At 38.5% G+C, this 16,527-nt stretch overlaps 1 protein-coding gene across 3 annotated transcripts in view; it reads left to right on the top strand.

Annotated features, from left to right (window-relative positions):
- Positions 1-16,527, top strand: part of nos1apa (nitric oxide synthase 1 (neuronal) adaptor protein a) — a 259,106-nt gene that overhangs the window by 154,710 nt on the left and 87,869 nt on the right. For 2 of the 3 annotated variants that reach the window (XM_042513910.2, XM_088077451.1), the window contains exon 7: positions 2,058-2,275. In XM_042513910.2, coding sequence (XP_042369844.2) covers positions 2,058-2,275 — 218 coding nt within the window. The remainder of the gene's footprint in view (positions 1-2,057; positions 2,276-16,527) is intronic. The other variant, XM_042513916.2, reaches the window with a different exon arrangement.

The following is a 16,527-nucleotide window of genomic DNA, read 5'->3' as shown; positions in this document are numbered from 1 at the left end:
TTATACACAGCCTCCGGCTTTGTAGTCAGAGGGAGAAGAATTCCAACTGTGACAACCAGGATTATAGTTGTTTTCTGGTGAATTGCCATGGTGAGGCAAATCAAAATGAAATAGTGAAATATTCAACAACACTCAGACTGCTGAAGGCAAAGGCAGTCTTTTGATTCTGAGAAGGTTTTCAGCATCCGTTTAGTGAAATCAACATGGGACCTCTTGGAAGGAGTGAGACTTTTTCATTTGTTGAAAAGCAGGGTTACTGTATTTTGTTCTTAAACGTGTGTTCTCTATAGCAGAACATCAATTTAGTCTACACAATTGATCAAGTGTTTCAGCGTATTTAATCTGGTACAAACAGGGTTGGAAATGAACTTTTTTTTGTCCACTTCAACTGTGGCTGGTAGATTCCAGAGTCTATCAGCCACTCAATAGATAGATAAAATAGATAGGATTGTTTTTTGTTTTTTGTTTGTTTGTTTTTAGCTGCTGAGTAAAGCATTTGGCTAGTATCTGGTGCTCATTTCTAAGACTTAATACTGAACAATTAATAATTATAGCAGGTTTTAACAGTCAGTACATTTACTGCACAGTTGTTTTTAATTTAACTTATGCCGTTTTTATGATGTCTTTTACATGTGTGATGTTCGTTGTGTGAAGTGAGAAGTGTTGATAAAGTGTTATCTTATCTTATCAGTTAAGTGGAGCTACGGTTATAGCTCTGTTAGGCCATTTAATTGGACTACTGTCCTTGTTCCAGCATACAAGTACAGGGGGAGAATCGATTTATTGACAAGAGTATGTTCGACTCCACCACAGGTGGCGATATGCCCCCTTTCAGCTAATTGCTACTGGGACGTATTCCGGTCTTCTCCTTCCTTGATTCTTCTTTTTTTTTTCTTTCATATTTTCTTCTACGAACTTACTGTATGCTGTTCAACTTCCGGGACTATGGAGCATGTGCAGAACCCCTAGGCCAGTTCAGCTCCGGTTGAGGCGAATACACAAAAGACTGAATTGATCCCCAACTGCTTTATTTTGGTGTGTTAGTCTAACTTTGAGAAATTTAGCCTAGTACGATTTTTAGTCACACTTATATGTTGTAAAAGTCCAGTTTTAGTCCAATTAACAAAATAATCGACTTTTTCTAACATTATGTTCATACTGATTGTGTTTTACTGAACTGAATTGGAGGGTTTCAAGTGCGGGGCAATATCTCAATATCATAGTCTTATGATGATATGACAGTAAATATCGTCTCAGATTTTGGATATTGTAAAAATGTAAGTGTTGTCTTTTCGTGGTTTTAAAGGCAGCATTACTGTAAAATTTAGTTTTTTTGGTCTTGCTGTTCTATTATTTGCCTTTACTCACTGAGTCATTTTATCCAAATTACTGATGATTATGTGTCAAGCATATCATTGTGCAAGTGTTATGTTTAAGCACCAATGGTCAACCCTAAAATTTAGCCATCAATATGGTATTTGGTCAGAGATATTGCGGTATTTGGTTTTGTCCTTATCATCCAACCCTAATGGTTTCCTCAGCCAAATATAATAAAACAATTTTATTGCAACTAACAAGAGTGGACAGCAAAAGATGGTTATACTGCTCCTCACAAACTGTCTTGTTGCTGTCTGCATTGATTTTTGTCTCATATATGAGCAATATTGTTGATCTATATTGTTTATGATAACTGCTTCAGAGAAAACACAATCTGTATCAAATCTGGTCCAATCTGTCCCATTAAAAATCTATTAACAGTAATGAGAACACTGTTTAAAAACTCAAAACACAAAATTAAAACCCCCATGAAACAATAGAGTACTGGCAGCATTGTATTATATTTTCATTTACTGTGTGTTATTGCTCTTATTTGCTTAGGAGTCGTTCATCTGATCATTTAGACCATATATTTAGGCTACACTCTTGTTAAAGCACACAATTATGCATACAGTGTATGAACTGTGTTTCTGTGGATAATGTTTCTTACTGAAATGTATTTATGTGTGTCCGCCCATGTGTGCTTGTGTACATGCTCATGCCCACATGTGTGTATGCAGGCGTGCGTGCTTATCCACCTGTATGTGTGTGTACTTTCCTCGGCTCAGCCCGGGAGCTAACAGGTGCAGAGAAGTCGGCAACCGTCACCGAGGAGACTGATATCGATGCGGAGGAGCCGAGCCAGGTGTCTGCAGCAGAGGAGTTAAACCTCAATAGAGGGGTCACAGATCTGGACGCCACAGCCAAGACACCTGAGCTGAACCAACTGGAGAGCAAGGTAAGTCAACTCGTGTTGGTATGTGTTTGTGTCTTTGTACCTCGGACAAGCAGAGGCTTATTTCAAACCTCAGAGTGATCTTGGTCCATGTGTGACACCAACATGGCAGTGCTGTGGACAAATGTCTGCTAAGATATAATGTCTAGAAAGCGACACACACCGGAAACATATAAACACTCTGTGTGTGTGTGTAGGTCAAGTCAATAAGGGCAAGAGTAACATTGACCAGAAAATTGACAGAACGTATTTCTGAGGTCAGTTTAGATATGGTTTGATGAGATTTTGGAGTTTTGCAGTAATTTCTTAACATAAACTGTAAAAAAAAAAGTGCATTTAGCCAACATGATGTCACTCATTGGTTTGTGAACTACCATTTTGAAGCCTGGAGTTTGGCATTTTAGCGATTACTATTTTTGAGGGGGGTTTGGGGCAAAACTTGACCATATTTGAACTGAAGGTGGAGCTTTGGAGGAGTGAGGGCTGGATCTGAATAAGAACCCAATGCTAAGCTTTCAGGTAGTTGCACCAGCTGGCTAGCTTGGTTAGCAAGGTGCATCCATAATTCATGTAACTGTGATATTTCTCGTCATGGCAGCGCCTAGACTGTAAAAATAATGGACATAGCTACTGTGATGTCACCGATTGGTTTGTGGACACACATTTTGAAGCCTTGAGTTCGGCATTTTTTCTGTTGAAATCTTGGTTATTTGAAGCTGGAATTAGAGTTACCACATGTGGGCCATATTTTTACTCTGTTTTTCACTCTAAAATGAACATGGACCAAAACGAACATCATACTGTATTAAAGAAGACTTGAAGCTAGAGACTGAGACTGTAATCTCTTTAGTACAAAATGCTTACTAAGTGTAATAAATGAGGGGAGAAGTATTATTTTCTCAAAGACTTACATACAATCGGACTTCTTTTTGCAACCAGTGCAGTCACCCCCTGCTTGCCATTAGGAAGGATGTAAGATAAAGGCACTTTGGCATTGGCTTTTCAGACTTCTTTTACACAGTCTATACTTCTTTGATAGTTTGGTTTCTGTGGGGCCAGAACAGTGACAGTAAACATTGGCACTGAAAATATGATTTGACATTTAAAACAAAACCTGAACTGAAAAAGGAAACATTGGCATTGAAACATTTGTTTTTTAAAAAGTTGTATTGGCAGGATTTGAGACTGATTTGACAGATTTGACACTGAAGAAAGTTACACTGAAAAAATTAAACATAGTCTATTTTTATTTTTTTGATGAATTATGAAGTGTTTTTCAATTTCATTCTTCAGGTTTTTTTTATGTCTGTTTTTCTTTTAATGACAGGCTTTTTTGTCACTGTTTTTCCAGTCTCTTGGTTTTCACTTTCAACTAACTGTCACTTTTTTGGCATGGAGAGGAGGAGTTTAAGGGGCGGGATACTGTGCGTATAATATGCGTACAATCTGCATAGCGCCCAACTTTCGCAGTTCCTACTGAATTAGCTACTAGCTAGCTAGCTAGCTGCTACCCTGCGGTTCCTCACCGCCTCTCAGTCTAAGGGACTACTTTTTCCGCAAGGAGTGTTGACGGAACCTTTGGAGAGGCGGAGAAGGTCCTGCTGCTGTAAGTCAAACTCAACGTTTGGGAGATGGAGGGATCATAGGGTGTGTATGGTCCTTATCCGTGAAATTTGAGCCACAGAAGCTTGGAAATAACAGCATGGAGCACTGAATTTGACAAACTTACATGTAATTATGGATCCCACAGCTTTCCCCTCTATCAGGTAAACAGCATTACATTAGACAGCAGTAGGACCAGAGGTCTTTGAAAACATTTCATTGGTTTCTTCACTTTATAGATCTCTTACATAGTCTCTCTTTCAAAGTCAGTGCAGACTAACTTGAATAATGTTTGTGCGCAGCTTGGGAGGAGGTGGATAGTAATTAGTGACGGTGTGTCATTGCATCTCGCCAGTGTTGTATTCTCATCATTTCTGATCAGAGCTGGAGGCGATAAAAACACGCGTCTACTGCAGAGTCATTTGACACGGGTGTGAATGTGGCTTGCACACATTCTCATTTCATTAAAAGCCAGATGTTAGTGGTTGTTATCGGGTTTTTTGTGCAGTGGGAATGAGCCTTAACATTAGTTTGACTGGCTGTCAATTTGTTAATCAAAGGTCGAAGCTCAGCTAGTAATGAGAGACAAGCTATTAGACATTTCATTTCTCTAGAAAGGCACTTAAATTAATTCATAAAAATAAGAAATGTTGGTTAAGGGGACTGACTGCTCTTAAAGTATTATTTTTAATGCTTTAGGCTGACTTTCCTGCAGCACATTTTGGAGTCAATGTCACCAAACAAGGGCGTAAAAATTAAGAATGGCATTTCCCTGCTGGCCTAGAGGTCAAGGAAAGAAAGGTCCACACAAGTACGGCTATAAAAAAAAAAAATACGTCTGGGCATCAAAATCTCAAGTCAGTTCACGTTAAGGCTTGGAAACCTGGCAGGAAATCAAATATCTGCTCTGTCGCTGCAGGTCAGGCTGCCCCCTGAGTCTAACAGGATATCCAAAGTTTACACAAGCTTTCAGATTTACTAGTTTTATGTCTTTGTCGCTCTCTCTTTTTTACAACAGTTCCTCCAGGCCTAAAATGAAAGAAACTTTTATCACTTCGATTCAAATATACAAACATGCCTGTAAAAACCCGCCAGTAAATCAAGTTAACACCCAGTCTGTGTTTGTGTATGAGTAAATAAATACCTCCCACTACATGGTTTCCATTCATAAGCTGTCAGCAGTATGTTGAGCTCTCAGACTACTATGCGAGTCATCCGCTCCATGTGTTTGTGCGACTTCATGGTGTTAGAAATTTGATACAGCTCAGTCAGAGCGTCTGCTCTCTGGCCTGCGGAAAACCACCAGCAGCAGTCGATGTGTAACCAGAGAACTGCTGTGTGTCGCGTCTGGAGGTGTGTAAGCACGGCTGTTTGGCCCGGCTGGCAGAGTGGCGTAGTAGCGTATTGTTTACTGGGATCTACAGTAGTACGCGGGGTGTAATTGTGTTTTGGATGGAGGCAGCCGTAGGAGGACGACTCTGCGTGATGAGGGCAGAGAGCGGGTGAAGCGGGATGTTTATTACAATACTCTTTGCCTTGAGACCTTGAACTCTGCATCATGCTGGCAACACCGGTGTATAATAATCATTTCATTTTTGTTTTGTATTACATCCCACTGCCTGGCTTTGCTTGGTGTGGTATTGGACAGTGTTAGAGGGCCGGCCTAGACTGGCTCCATGTGTTGTTTTGTGCGCTGAAAACAGTTCTAATCATCATTATTATATTAAGGTGATTTTTTTATTTTTAATAGATGTTTATTTTAATGCAACATTTTTCCACAATCTGAAATGACTGCATTTCATATTTTCATTGTACAACACTTAACACAAAAATCATTGTTAATGTTTTTCATCATATCTGCTTTATAGCTGCTCCTGACAACTAAAACATGAATCCCAATTTCATGAAGGCGAAGATCCTGGTCTTGCTTAACAATGGGTTATATTATGCTCATTTTCAGATTCATGCTTATACAAGTCCATGTTTCTACCAGAACGTGTTTACTTGCTTTAATGGTCAAAAACACTTTATTTTCCTTAAATGGTCTGTGCTGGAACACCTGTATTTACCCTCTTCTCTGATTGTACAGCGTCTCACATCTCTCGTGTATCTGCACTGTCATAGTAACAGAAGAAGACTGTAACAGATTATTGCTGCACTTCCAATCATAAAAAATTAGCAAGGAAAGCTTATTAACACCAGCAGGGATATTATCTTAAATCATGGAGATGTGAACAACATTTGCAAACACGATTGAATGTTTTCCTTACGTTAGCATGTAGCTGTAAACACTTTTAGTTGTGTGCCTGGAGCAGATAACCATATAAAGAAGTCCATCATGAGCTGATGTTGGCTTTCAAAGGAGGAAAAAAATAACTGCTGGAAACAAGAGTATTAAAAATGTCTCTAACCTGAGTTTTTTGCTCACAGGGATTACGATTTACCTCATTATTTGAACTTAGGTCACATTTAATATGAGCATCCCACATTTAACTTTGAATATAAGACAGCAAATAAGGATAAGCATAAAAAGCCCCCTTTAAATATTGGAAAAAGTTGAAGCACAAGTCAGGACAATGGCTTTTTAAACATTTCATGAAATCAATCAGACAAACAGTGCTCTGAAAACCATGTATAAGAGCTGAATTTGGGGGCTGCATCTAACAGTATTTGTCATGCCAGGTATTCAGTTCACTTCAATTCAAAACTTTATTAAGGTCTCAGGTCATAGAGGTCCATAGGCAAAATAAAAAGGAAATAAGGAAAAACTTTGGATATCCAAAGTTTACACAAGCTGTAAACTGTATGCAAAGATGCTAAGGAAATCAAGTTTTTGAGCTTCTCTCTTAAGCTCTCTTTTCCACACCATTCCATTATTTTGATACATTGCAATGAGAAACAAAATTCTTGTAGAGATATCAGGGATGTATTGTTACACAGCCAGCCTGCAACAGGAAGCTGTTTCACTTGCCTTGGAATGAGCATGCATCATTTCTGCAGTGTCACAAACCCTCGTCACCAGTGTTAAAGTCATGTACTCGTACAGCACTGACTTGTCTGACTAAGTGTAGAAGGAAATGGAGATAATATTTTAGATATTTTGTCAGAGATAAGGCAAAAGATGAGATGACATTGTATCACATATACAAAGATGGACCACACTCCAAGCAGTACTCTATGCCAGCTCAGCCGAGCTTGAGCCACAGACCAAAAGAAAAGAAAAAAAAAACATTTAAGCAACTTTTTTTTCTTTTTTTTTCAAAACCTGTTACTAGAGCAGGGGGTGGCAACCTTGGGTACATGTGACACCATTAGTGAGCCATAGCGTAACTAATGGCACACTAAGAATGCAAAAGTGTTTGGTTTTTTTAAGTTTAAGTACATGGTTTTCATTCATTTATTTGTGGCGATCTGCCATTTACAGCCACCTATTGATTTTCTATTTTTTAGGTTGGATTGTGCATTAGGAGCGCTGCTGGATTATAGCCTACCATTTAATTACTCATTGTGCATGCACTCTGAGCAAAGACAGCAGAACAAAACCAGGCCCAGTGAGTGTGAAACTTAAATGTTCATTGCGTTGGGCTTAAAAGTTTACTTTCACACACATTTGCAGCAGCTGCTCCTCTCATACATCAATCAAGATCAGCTTTGATCAGCTCGATGGATCAATTATCCACCCTGCGACTCAGGCCACGTTTAGAAGAGTACAGCCTTACCAAAGTGAGAGTCTGTACTTTGCATTTTTAACGTTCACATTATGACACTGTGGAAATGATCCTCGTGTATATGGATCTGCAAAACACAACCAAAAACGCTACAGTATGCATGCCAGGCCAGTAGCTGGCGGCATAACTTTGTAATGATACACCATAGAATAACACCATGCGCACGCATGAAGTGCGGTCATGATGTCACTGTTCTCACAGGATCAGCTCATCGCCAGTTTACACGGGTACCAAAGGGGTTGCATTTTCAAAAAATTACACTGGGGAACCCTGAAACCCCGGCCCCTCAGACTCCTCAAACTGCTGCTGAGGGAAAAAAACTCATCAAGACTTCCACCAGCGCTGCCTTGAGTGACCTGCAGAAACATCTAAATTTAGAGAGGGGACACAGAATAAAAAAGGGAGGGACACACACACACACACACACAAACACCATGTTTGGCTGTCAAAGCAAGATACTGTGATTTGACTTTAAGAGAGGAGCACTCCTACCTCAGACAACAAAGTGGGACTAACAGACTGCAGAATTCATTTGTTCCTGCTGTTATCATTTTTTGAAATGATTCACTGTGATTTTAAATGTATTGTTTTATTGTATGTATTGTATGCACTAGTGCACTTCTGCTGGCTGCAGAGGAATTTGGCCCTTAGGTGATAATAAAGATTTCTTGAACTTGAACTTGAACTTAAAAGTTGAGGACATAGCCAAAGTTTTTATGGAGCATTTTGAGGAGCGAGGGATTGACATCATATTGATGTGGCACACTGAAGATCTGACCTTTTGAAGATCAAAGTCAGCACTCTGCAGATATTGAGCGTCATCAACAAATATCTTCTCTTGTAAAATGTCCAGCATAATACCTAACACTATTGTCACAAGTTTATAACCAGCAGCAACAAGTTCTCACTGTGTTCCTTAATTGTGACTATACTTTCTAAATGAACGGAACAAAAATATAAATGAAACATGGCATGTCGGATAGATTTAAAAAACAAGGCAACTGCTTTCTTGCCAGAAAAAAAAGGCACCGTGACTCATCACTGAGCATTTTTAAGAAAGAAGCTGTGGTCTGAAAAGTTGCCAGTTTTTAGGACAAAGTTGCAGCATTTGCCAAACTTCTTGTTGTAGACAGTTATCTCAGGAGGCATGTTTGCCAGCACAACAGACAAAATGTTCTGTTTCTGCCACTTAGCCGGCTGCACAGTTGCCTTATTAAGCCGGTCAGATGCACCGAAACTGATTCAAAGGAATGTTTCTCAGTTCCTCGTGTTCTTTTTCACCTTGCCACTAAAAACGTCAAAGATCCACGTTTGCAGGAAAAGCCCTGATCTGTAGTTAACTGGAGGTAATTAGCTCGTTCCTTAGGCGGTCTCCATTAATTGTAAATAATTAACAGACAGGCTGTTAGGCAACAGTCAAGTTTATCAAACTTTTCATAAGGACCCAAATGAGAGCGTTTTGTCGCCTTAGGGTCCGAGCGCTCTGACACATACCTGTTCACTCAGTGGGTGGAGACTCACCCAAGCAGGACTTTGAGAGCCACTTTGGGCCCTAACTCGGAGTTACAAAACCAAGCTATTCAGCTGTTTAACAGTCCTTGGGTCCCATTAACGTTAGAGTTATGAGACCTTTCATTACAGCCCCTGATTGAAAGCAACACAGCGTGAAATCACTGAAACAACGAGCTCCCAGCAACGACCTCTATTCTCAGGTCATTGGAGGAAGTGTGTGTATGTGTTACACAGTGTGTATAGCTGCTTTCGCACATTCATGAGCTATATGTATTTTTTTCATTTTTTCTTAATTTGACACATTTGTCACTCCTAACAGCTTGACAGATGAAATGGGATTTTTCAGAGATAAGCGTGGGAGGGTAACATTGAATATGATGTGATGTGTGTGCGCCCGCGTGCCTTCAGTGCCCATGTGTATGCATTTTTATTACACAACCCTGTGTGTGTGTTTTCCCGAGCGGAGGGATTTGATTCACTACAGGGTTTCCCTGGAAGCTCATGAAAGGGAAAGCAGCCTGTGAGTGTTAAAGTTCATTCTCTTCCTGTCAGCTCCCGTTAGACTGACAAATCCCCCAGCGCCCCACGTTCAAACGATCCCGCAGGACTCGGAGAGCACACATCAATCCTACCTTGGGCTTTGTGGCCATGAGGTTGAGTCAGGATGCTTTACTTTTAAAAGGCTCGCCTGTGGTATCAGAGAGAGTGTTACCACAAGACAAATTGGAAAGGTAAAAGTCACAGTTTGGAGATAACTGCTTTTTATACATTTCAAGAGGCTGCACTTGTTTTTTGGCAAGAGACAGACGCTCGTCGATGATTTTTGTAAAAATGAGTGCTGTGCAGAACAGTGGAAAAACAAGTGAAAGATCAAACTGTGCACGAAACAGGATGTTGGATGATTTCAAAACAGAAAACAGAATCCCTGTCTCTTACATCAATCTTGTGTTTATAAGTTCAAAAGCAGGAGATCAGTGCAAGAGTTTAAGTAGGAGCTGTTTTCTTTGTGTGTGAATGAGACAGAGAGAGTGTGTGTGTGTGTGTGTGTGTGTGTGTGTGTGTGTGTTCAGATGTGCTTTAATGTGAGGCTGAACAACAAAGGCTTTGATCGAGGTTTTTCCTCTGGCCCACTTTCAGATGCTGTCAGGCAGGTGTAAACACTCTGAACCACGAGTGGAGCGCTACAGGCAGCACTCCCACTCTCTCTCTCTGTCTCTCTGTCTCTCTGTCTCTCTCCTGCCATCATTAGTGTGCCTCGGTTGATTTGGGTTAGTACGACCTAACATGGACGGATTAGTGAGTGAGCTTACGGGGTACAGGGCCCAGGGGCCCGAGAGGTCAGAGGTCCTCTGTTTGAAGTGACTGTTAACATTTCTTGTTGGAAAGTCACAGAGCTCATTTAAAAGTTTGGATGTCCTTGTTTTTGGGTTTTTTTGCCCTTGAGCTTCATCAGAGTCTGAAGTACTGAGGATTTGCAAACCATTTCAATCGAACATTTGTTTCCTGATAAATCACTTAAAATTTCAAATTATTTTTTCTAAAAGAACCATTTAAATTGGCACTCACTGTCGGGAAACTAGAGACTCTTTCTTTTTTCTTTTTCTAATTAATTACTTCAAATTGAGTGCAAACGTAAGCCTGAGAGTGATTTAGTCAGTTCACAGCAGGTCAGCTGAACATGCTAAAATGTGATTTTTTTTCTTTAAACAATTAGAAAATACAGCATACAGTATGTCAAACAAACAGTATATTAACTGTAATACATTAATAATAAATGAACATTAACTTAGGTACAAATTAGGGTTGCAAATCATGAGCATTTTCCTTAATCAGTTATTGGTAAAATTAACTTTTTTCTTAATTGATTATTGTATTATTTACTTTTACTTACATTTCTATTTTCCATATAATTTGTGGCAAATTACATAATTCTTTTCAGGAAACATTTTTGAAATTATGAAGAAATTAAAGCGTGTTTCAATTATTGTTTTTATCTATATTTATATTTACACACTCAGACCACACCATCATTGAAGCTAGAGTTGGAAATTTTTATAAAAACAACTTTTTGTCAGACAGCTGAAACTGTCACTACATCCACACAGTATTACATGAGACAGACAGTCTACGAAAAAAAAAATCATATTCCTCCTCCTCATAATGCTTTAAATGCTATTTAAAGCGTCACAGCTCAGACTCCACCACAGCCGAAGGAAAACAAACAATCTGAGCTGAGGAGTCTCTACCACAGCTGTCAGTCATGTCAACCAAAGCTGGTGAACCGCGGTCAAACTGTTAAACTAGGCAGTGCTGATCGAATATGAATCGAGATTCTGTTACTGCATTGCCCATTTCTCACCTCCAGTGTTTTCAGAAACATATTTTAGTGTACTGTTGAGTTGTAAAATGAGAACGTTCGTTTTTACTGGACTGTTTCCAAAATTGCAGCTTGGTCAGAAACTTTCTCATTTCACAGCCAACAGCAATAGTGCATTAGAATATATTTCATAATAATAATAATAACTTTATTTATATAGCACTTCTAAAAACACAGTTACAAAGTACTTTGACAAACAAGGCAAAGCAGAAGCTGTAAACCCCAGAGTTGATTAAACAATGTTGTCAATAATGCCGACAAACGGCAGACAAGAATGAAGGCTGAAAAAAGAAAGGAATTCGGGGCAGAGACATATTAGATAAACACGGTAACAAAAATGCAGTAGAACACACAGAATACTGATAATAATAACAATACTAATAAGCAAGTAAAAAGGTAAATTAGAGGCTTAAATTAAAAGACAAAATACATATTGAAATAAATAAATAAAATTAAAAGATGGGTGAAAGAATTAAAAAACAACATCACATAAGAAAGAAAGAAAGAAAGAAAGAAAGAAAGGGAAAAAAGTAATAATGACTGACAGTGAAAAACATAAGGCAAAAGAAATAGTACAATACATGATGACTTGGTTTACATATTCAGGTAGTCGGAGTGAGAACAATTAAAAATGTATTTAATCCCACCATTTCTCCATAAGTCACTGAATTTTAATCAACCAGCTTCCTTATCCATTTAAACCTATACTTTAATTTATTAAATATACACATACATCCACATACTCAAAGTTAAATATCTGTGATTTTTCATTATTATTTACAGAAAAAAGAGGAAGATAAAAAGGAAGAAATAAATATTAAATAACCAATAAATAAACAATAACCCCTGTAAACACCGTGCTGTGTTAGAGACTCCACGGCTCTGATTGGCTGTTGTGGCTGCTTTTTATAAAAGTTTCAATCTACAGCTTTAAAATACAGAAAAATATCAACCCCTTACCTGCCACCTCCCACTATTTGGTTTCATGATGACGTGTGGTCTCTGTTTGAGGCTGACAGTAATAACCGAAGATCATTAGGATTTGTATCTGTACTGGTTGGCGGGGCTTCATTTGAATTTTTCTCTTTTTCTCTTTTTGCATCCAGCTGTGCGACTATTGATAAATCATTTGTCTCTACAAAGTTAATGCAGAAAAACTCATTTGCAGCACAAAATGAGTTAGAAATCACATAGCACTGAGAATTTGTGATACTTTGACCCTTTTGAAACCTGGATTAATATCAGTGTTTTTGTGCTGTGTTCAGACGCCTCCAACAAGTATTTAAACCTTTGAAACCCGAGCAAATTGGGTTTATTTCTTTCAAAAATAATGGAAAAATGGCAATCAGCAACTTGACATGAAACATCCTGTAAATTTAAAGGTGGCAAGAAAATGGCCTGAAAATCAACCAAAAAAGAGAGAGAGAATTGTCAGAAAATGATCAAATAACTGAGGAAAATATCAAGAAAATTATATTTGTAATTATCAAAATTATATGTTTAAAATTAGGTCAGAAAAATATGTTTTTTAAAAAAAATTTATGTATATTTATTTTATGTTTTTAGCACTAGTTTCAAGTCATTTTCTGTTTCTGTTCTTCTTTTACTTTTCTTTTTGGGGGGTTGTCGCTAATTTTCAGGTAATTTTCTATAACTGTTTTTTTTAAATAAATGCTGCCAGTTTGCTCAGTTTTCAAAGGGTTAAACTATTTTTAATCACAACAGCAGATTTCAAGAAAATTGAATCTATATGTCAGGTTCACTTTGTTGTTTTATTTAGTGTGATGTCAGTGTGGCTCTGTCTGTCAGACAGCCAGTCTTCATAAATATTAAAGTCCAGTCTTTGAACCTGCAGCTGAAGATTTTGTTTCACACATAAATGAAACTGAAGCAAAAGAGTGAAAGACCTGTTTTGCTCGTGTGGGGGTCTTTCTCCTGCAGGACCTTTTACACGTCTGTGCTGTTGTCTCACGATCAGTTCATGCAGCTCAAGTTATTCAATCATTCAGTCAAACTTTCAGTCACATTACAAAGAGCAGATGTTGGGGTAAAATGAATGCTGCAACCTGGTTCATTCTCTTGAAAAATGCATTTTTATCATTTCTTTAAACTGATCATGACAGTGCTTTCAGTGTTCAGTTGCTGGTAAAAGAAGCAGTAATGATGGAACAGGTGTTAACTCCTCTTTTTGCTTTGCTTCTCACCCAAATTGGCAAGTGCTGCTGCACAGGATTCGGTTGTATTCATTATTATTTTTTAATTTTTCAGTTGTTATGTTTTACAAATTGGTGATGCTCTTTTTTGTAAAATAAACAATTTATTTAATTGGATCGATGTGAATGCGTTAGTGTTTGAGCAGTTGGAATGCAAACAGAAAATTGACCACTTAAAATTCAAGAGATGCACTGCATCGCAATAAAACCACCTCCAACCATGAGCACAGTGCACTACAGAGTGTTAGTGCCGAGGTATGAATGTCTGTTCCGCGCTGTTAAAGTGTAGCTAGTCCCTGCTTTTATCCAGTGAGACTGTAGTCATCCTGAATGCCACTTTCACACATGTGATTACTCACCTGGCCTCAGGACAAAGGTGTGATGATGAAGACTTGTGTAGGAAGGTGTAAGGAGGATGCTGAGTTAAACATGAAATGGTAGAAATCACAGCTTTACTGTTACTTGGAAATGGATCTGTAGATGCAACTCAAGAAGCCATCAATTTTGAAAAGATGCAGCAGTGCCAGGAAGATTAACCCTTTAACCTGAGCAAAGTGGCTTGATTTCTTTCAAAAGCATGGGAAGGGGGCGCCTAGAAGCTCACCAGGTAGAGCAGGCCCATGTAGAAAGGCTCAAACCACAAAAACATACTTAAAAAAGTGTGAAGAAGGCAACAAAAGAAGGATGACAAAAAAATTAGCAAGAAATTAGAAAAAAAATAAAATTCCCTGAAGATAAAAAAGAAATAACCTAAAATTATAACAATATAAAATATATCATTATTCTGTAACATAATTTTAAACATGTAAGTGTGCTTATTAGCTATAAATAAGGTTTTCCATAGGTCTTTTTTTGTTTTTCTCTATACATTTTTCTCAATTTTTTTCCCCTTTTTCTTAGTTTGTGGAACATTTCTTTCCAAGATGCTCACTACCTTTCATCGCATATTTTTTAAAGTCGCGGCAGTTGGCTTAGGTTTTCAAAGATTTAAATACTTGTGAAATGCATCTGAAAGCAGCAAAAGAAAAGTGATGTCTCTCCAGGTTTCAAAGGGTTAACATTAGGAAGTTAAGCATGGAAGATATTTAAATGTGCCCCAGTGCACATAGACTGGAGGCAATTACATTTCCAGTGAAGAGGAGACATGTTTTGTTCAACACATATTCATAGACTCTAATGAGGGAGAACAATGTGGAAAACCCACATCAGGCAGAATATGGTATGCAAAGCAGATGATTTTTACATGATTTAAATCATGTCTGGAGAGGATCTTTTTAAGTAGACTGGTAGTTATGGCCTGAGTCTCTCTCTACTCTCCATCCTTGTACCCACAGCTAACAACAACATCCACTTCTCCTCAGCCTTCGCTTCCGCCCTGTGCGCCTCAGGGACACACACATTCACACTCTCTCACTGGTTGTCTCCTCAGCAGCCTTTGCAGGACAGAGACTTATCTTTCCAATACTCTTCACATTCAAGCAGGCAATAAAAATGCAGCCTCTCAACTTTTCACTGACTGTAAACTCAGTGGGTTTGTGTGAGAATATCGCTTGACCCATTTATACTGGAGAGACCAGGTCCAAGGTTTGTTTTTTTTCCCTGTTGTGGTTACTTCTCTTGATAGCCCTGCAGTGTGATGATTTGGTTTTGAAGAAAGTTGTTTGCATGTGTATGTGTGGACTTGTGAAGTTGTTGTACACCCTCAGGCTGCCATCCAGCGAGGAGTCATAAGGCCAGAAGCCAAAAAGTGTTTTCATGATGCAGACCATAACATTTTTGCGCAGACCTTAGCATTTTAGCATTCCTCATTCTTGGGTTTTTCTATCCAATTGTAAGCCTCTGCGCTGGTGATTGCTGTTGCCAGAAGCATTACGTTTTTGGGTTATCCATCCGTCTATTCATCACTTTCTCGTGAACTCGTCATCTCAAGAGATGAAAAGGTCAAAAGGCCACTTGTACACAACAATGAACCCATTAGATTCTGGTGGTTAAAGGGTTGAGGCTAGTGTGATTTCTCGTCTGTCGCACTTTCATAAACTGGATATCTGAAGAAGGCTTAAAGGGGGTTTCTTCACATTTAGCATGAACGTCCACTTGGACGTGAAGATAGACTGATCAGAATTTGGTTCTTGAGATATCAAAGATCAAGGTCACCGAGGTCACGCTGACCTTGATCTTTGATTTATCAAGGAGGCTTTAAACCTTTGGAACCTGAGCAAATTTGCATGATGTCCTTAAAAGAAAAACATGGGAAAAAGTTACAAGTAACAACAAATTGAGCCAATAGAAAAGAAAAGCAAGAAGGTTAAAAAAAAAGTTAAAAACAACGATAATAAAATGATGGATAGATAGATACATAGATAGATAGATAGATAGATAGATAGATAGACAACTCAGGAACAGAAGGGGAGATAATTAGTCAAATACTGATTTTTTTCTTTCCAGATTGGATTCAGCCTGATTTTTTTTTTGTTTTTTTAATTATAAAAGTCAACCTAGATGTTTTACAGGACTGGTCCAACAAGTTATACACTGGCTCAAATGATCATACACACTTTTACTTCCACACATCTCCCCCCTCTCTCTATGCCTCTATCGCCTGACTTTCCGCTCCATTAGCCTGCATTTTGTGCTGACATTCAATATCTTTTGCCGGAAATGTTTGAGTATTCTGTGCAGACATTTCTCATAGAAGATTTAGGCAATCATGTGCCACTCCATTTCTCTACTGAAACCCAGAGTTATGAACATCTTTTAAAGTTTGACCTCCCAAATCTGTTCAGCTGTTAACTCTGGGATACATTGCAGCTTTTACAGATATAA

This window comes from Plectropomus leopardus, chromosome 5 (genome assembly GCF_026936395.1).
Source record: "Plectropomus leopardus strain MGB_pleo_1.0 chromosome 5, ASM2693639v1, whole genome shotgun sequence".
In the NCBI taxonomy this organism is placed as follows: Eukaryota; Metazoa; Chordata; class Actinopteri; order Perciformes; family Serranidae; genus Plectropomus; species Plectropomus leopardus.
This window is presented reverse-complemented; position numbering and strand designations above follow the sequence as displayed.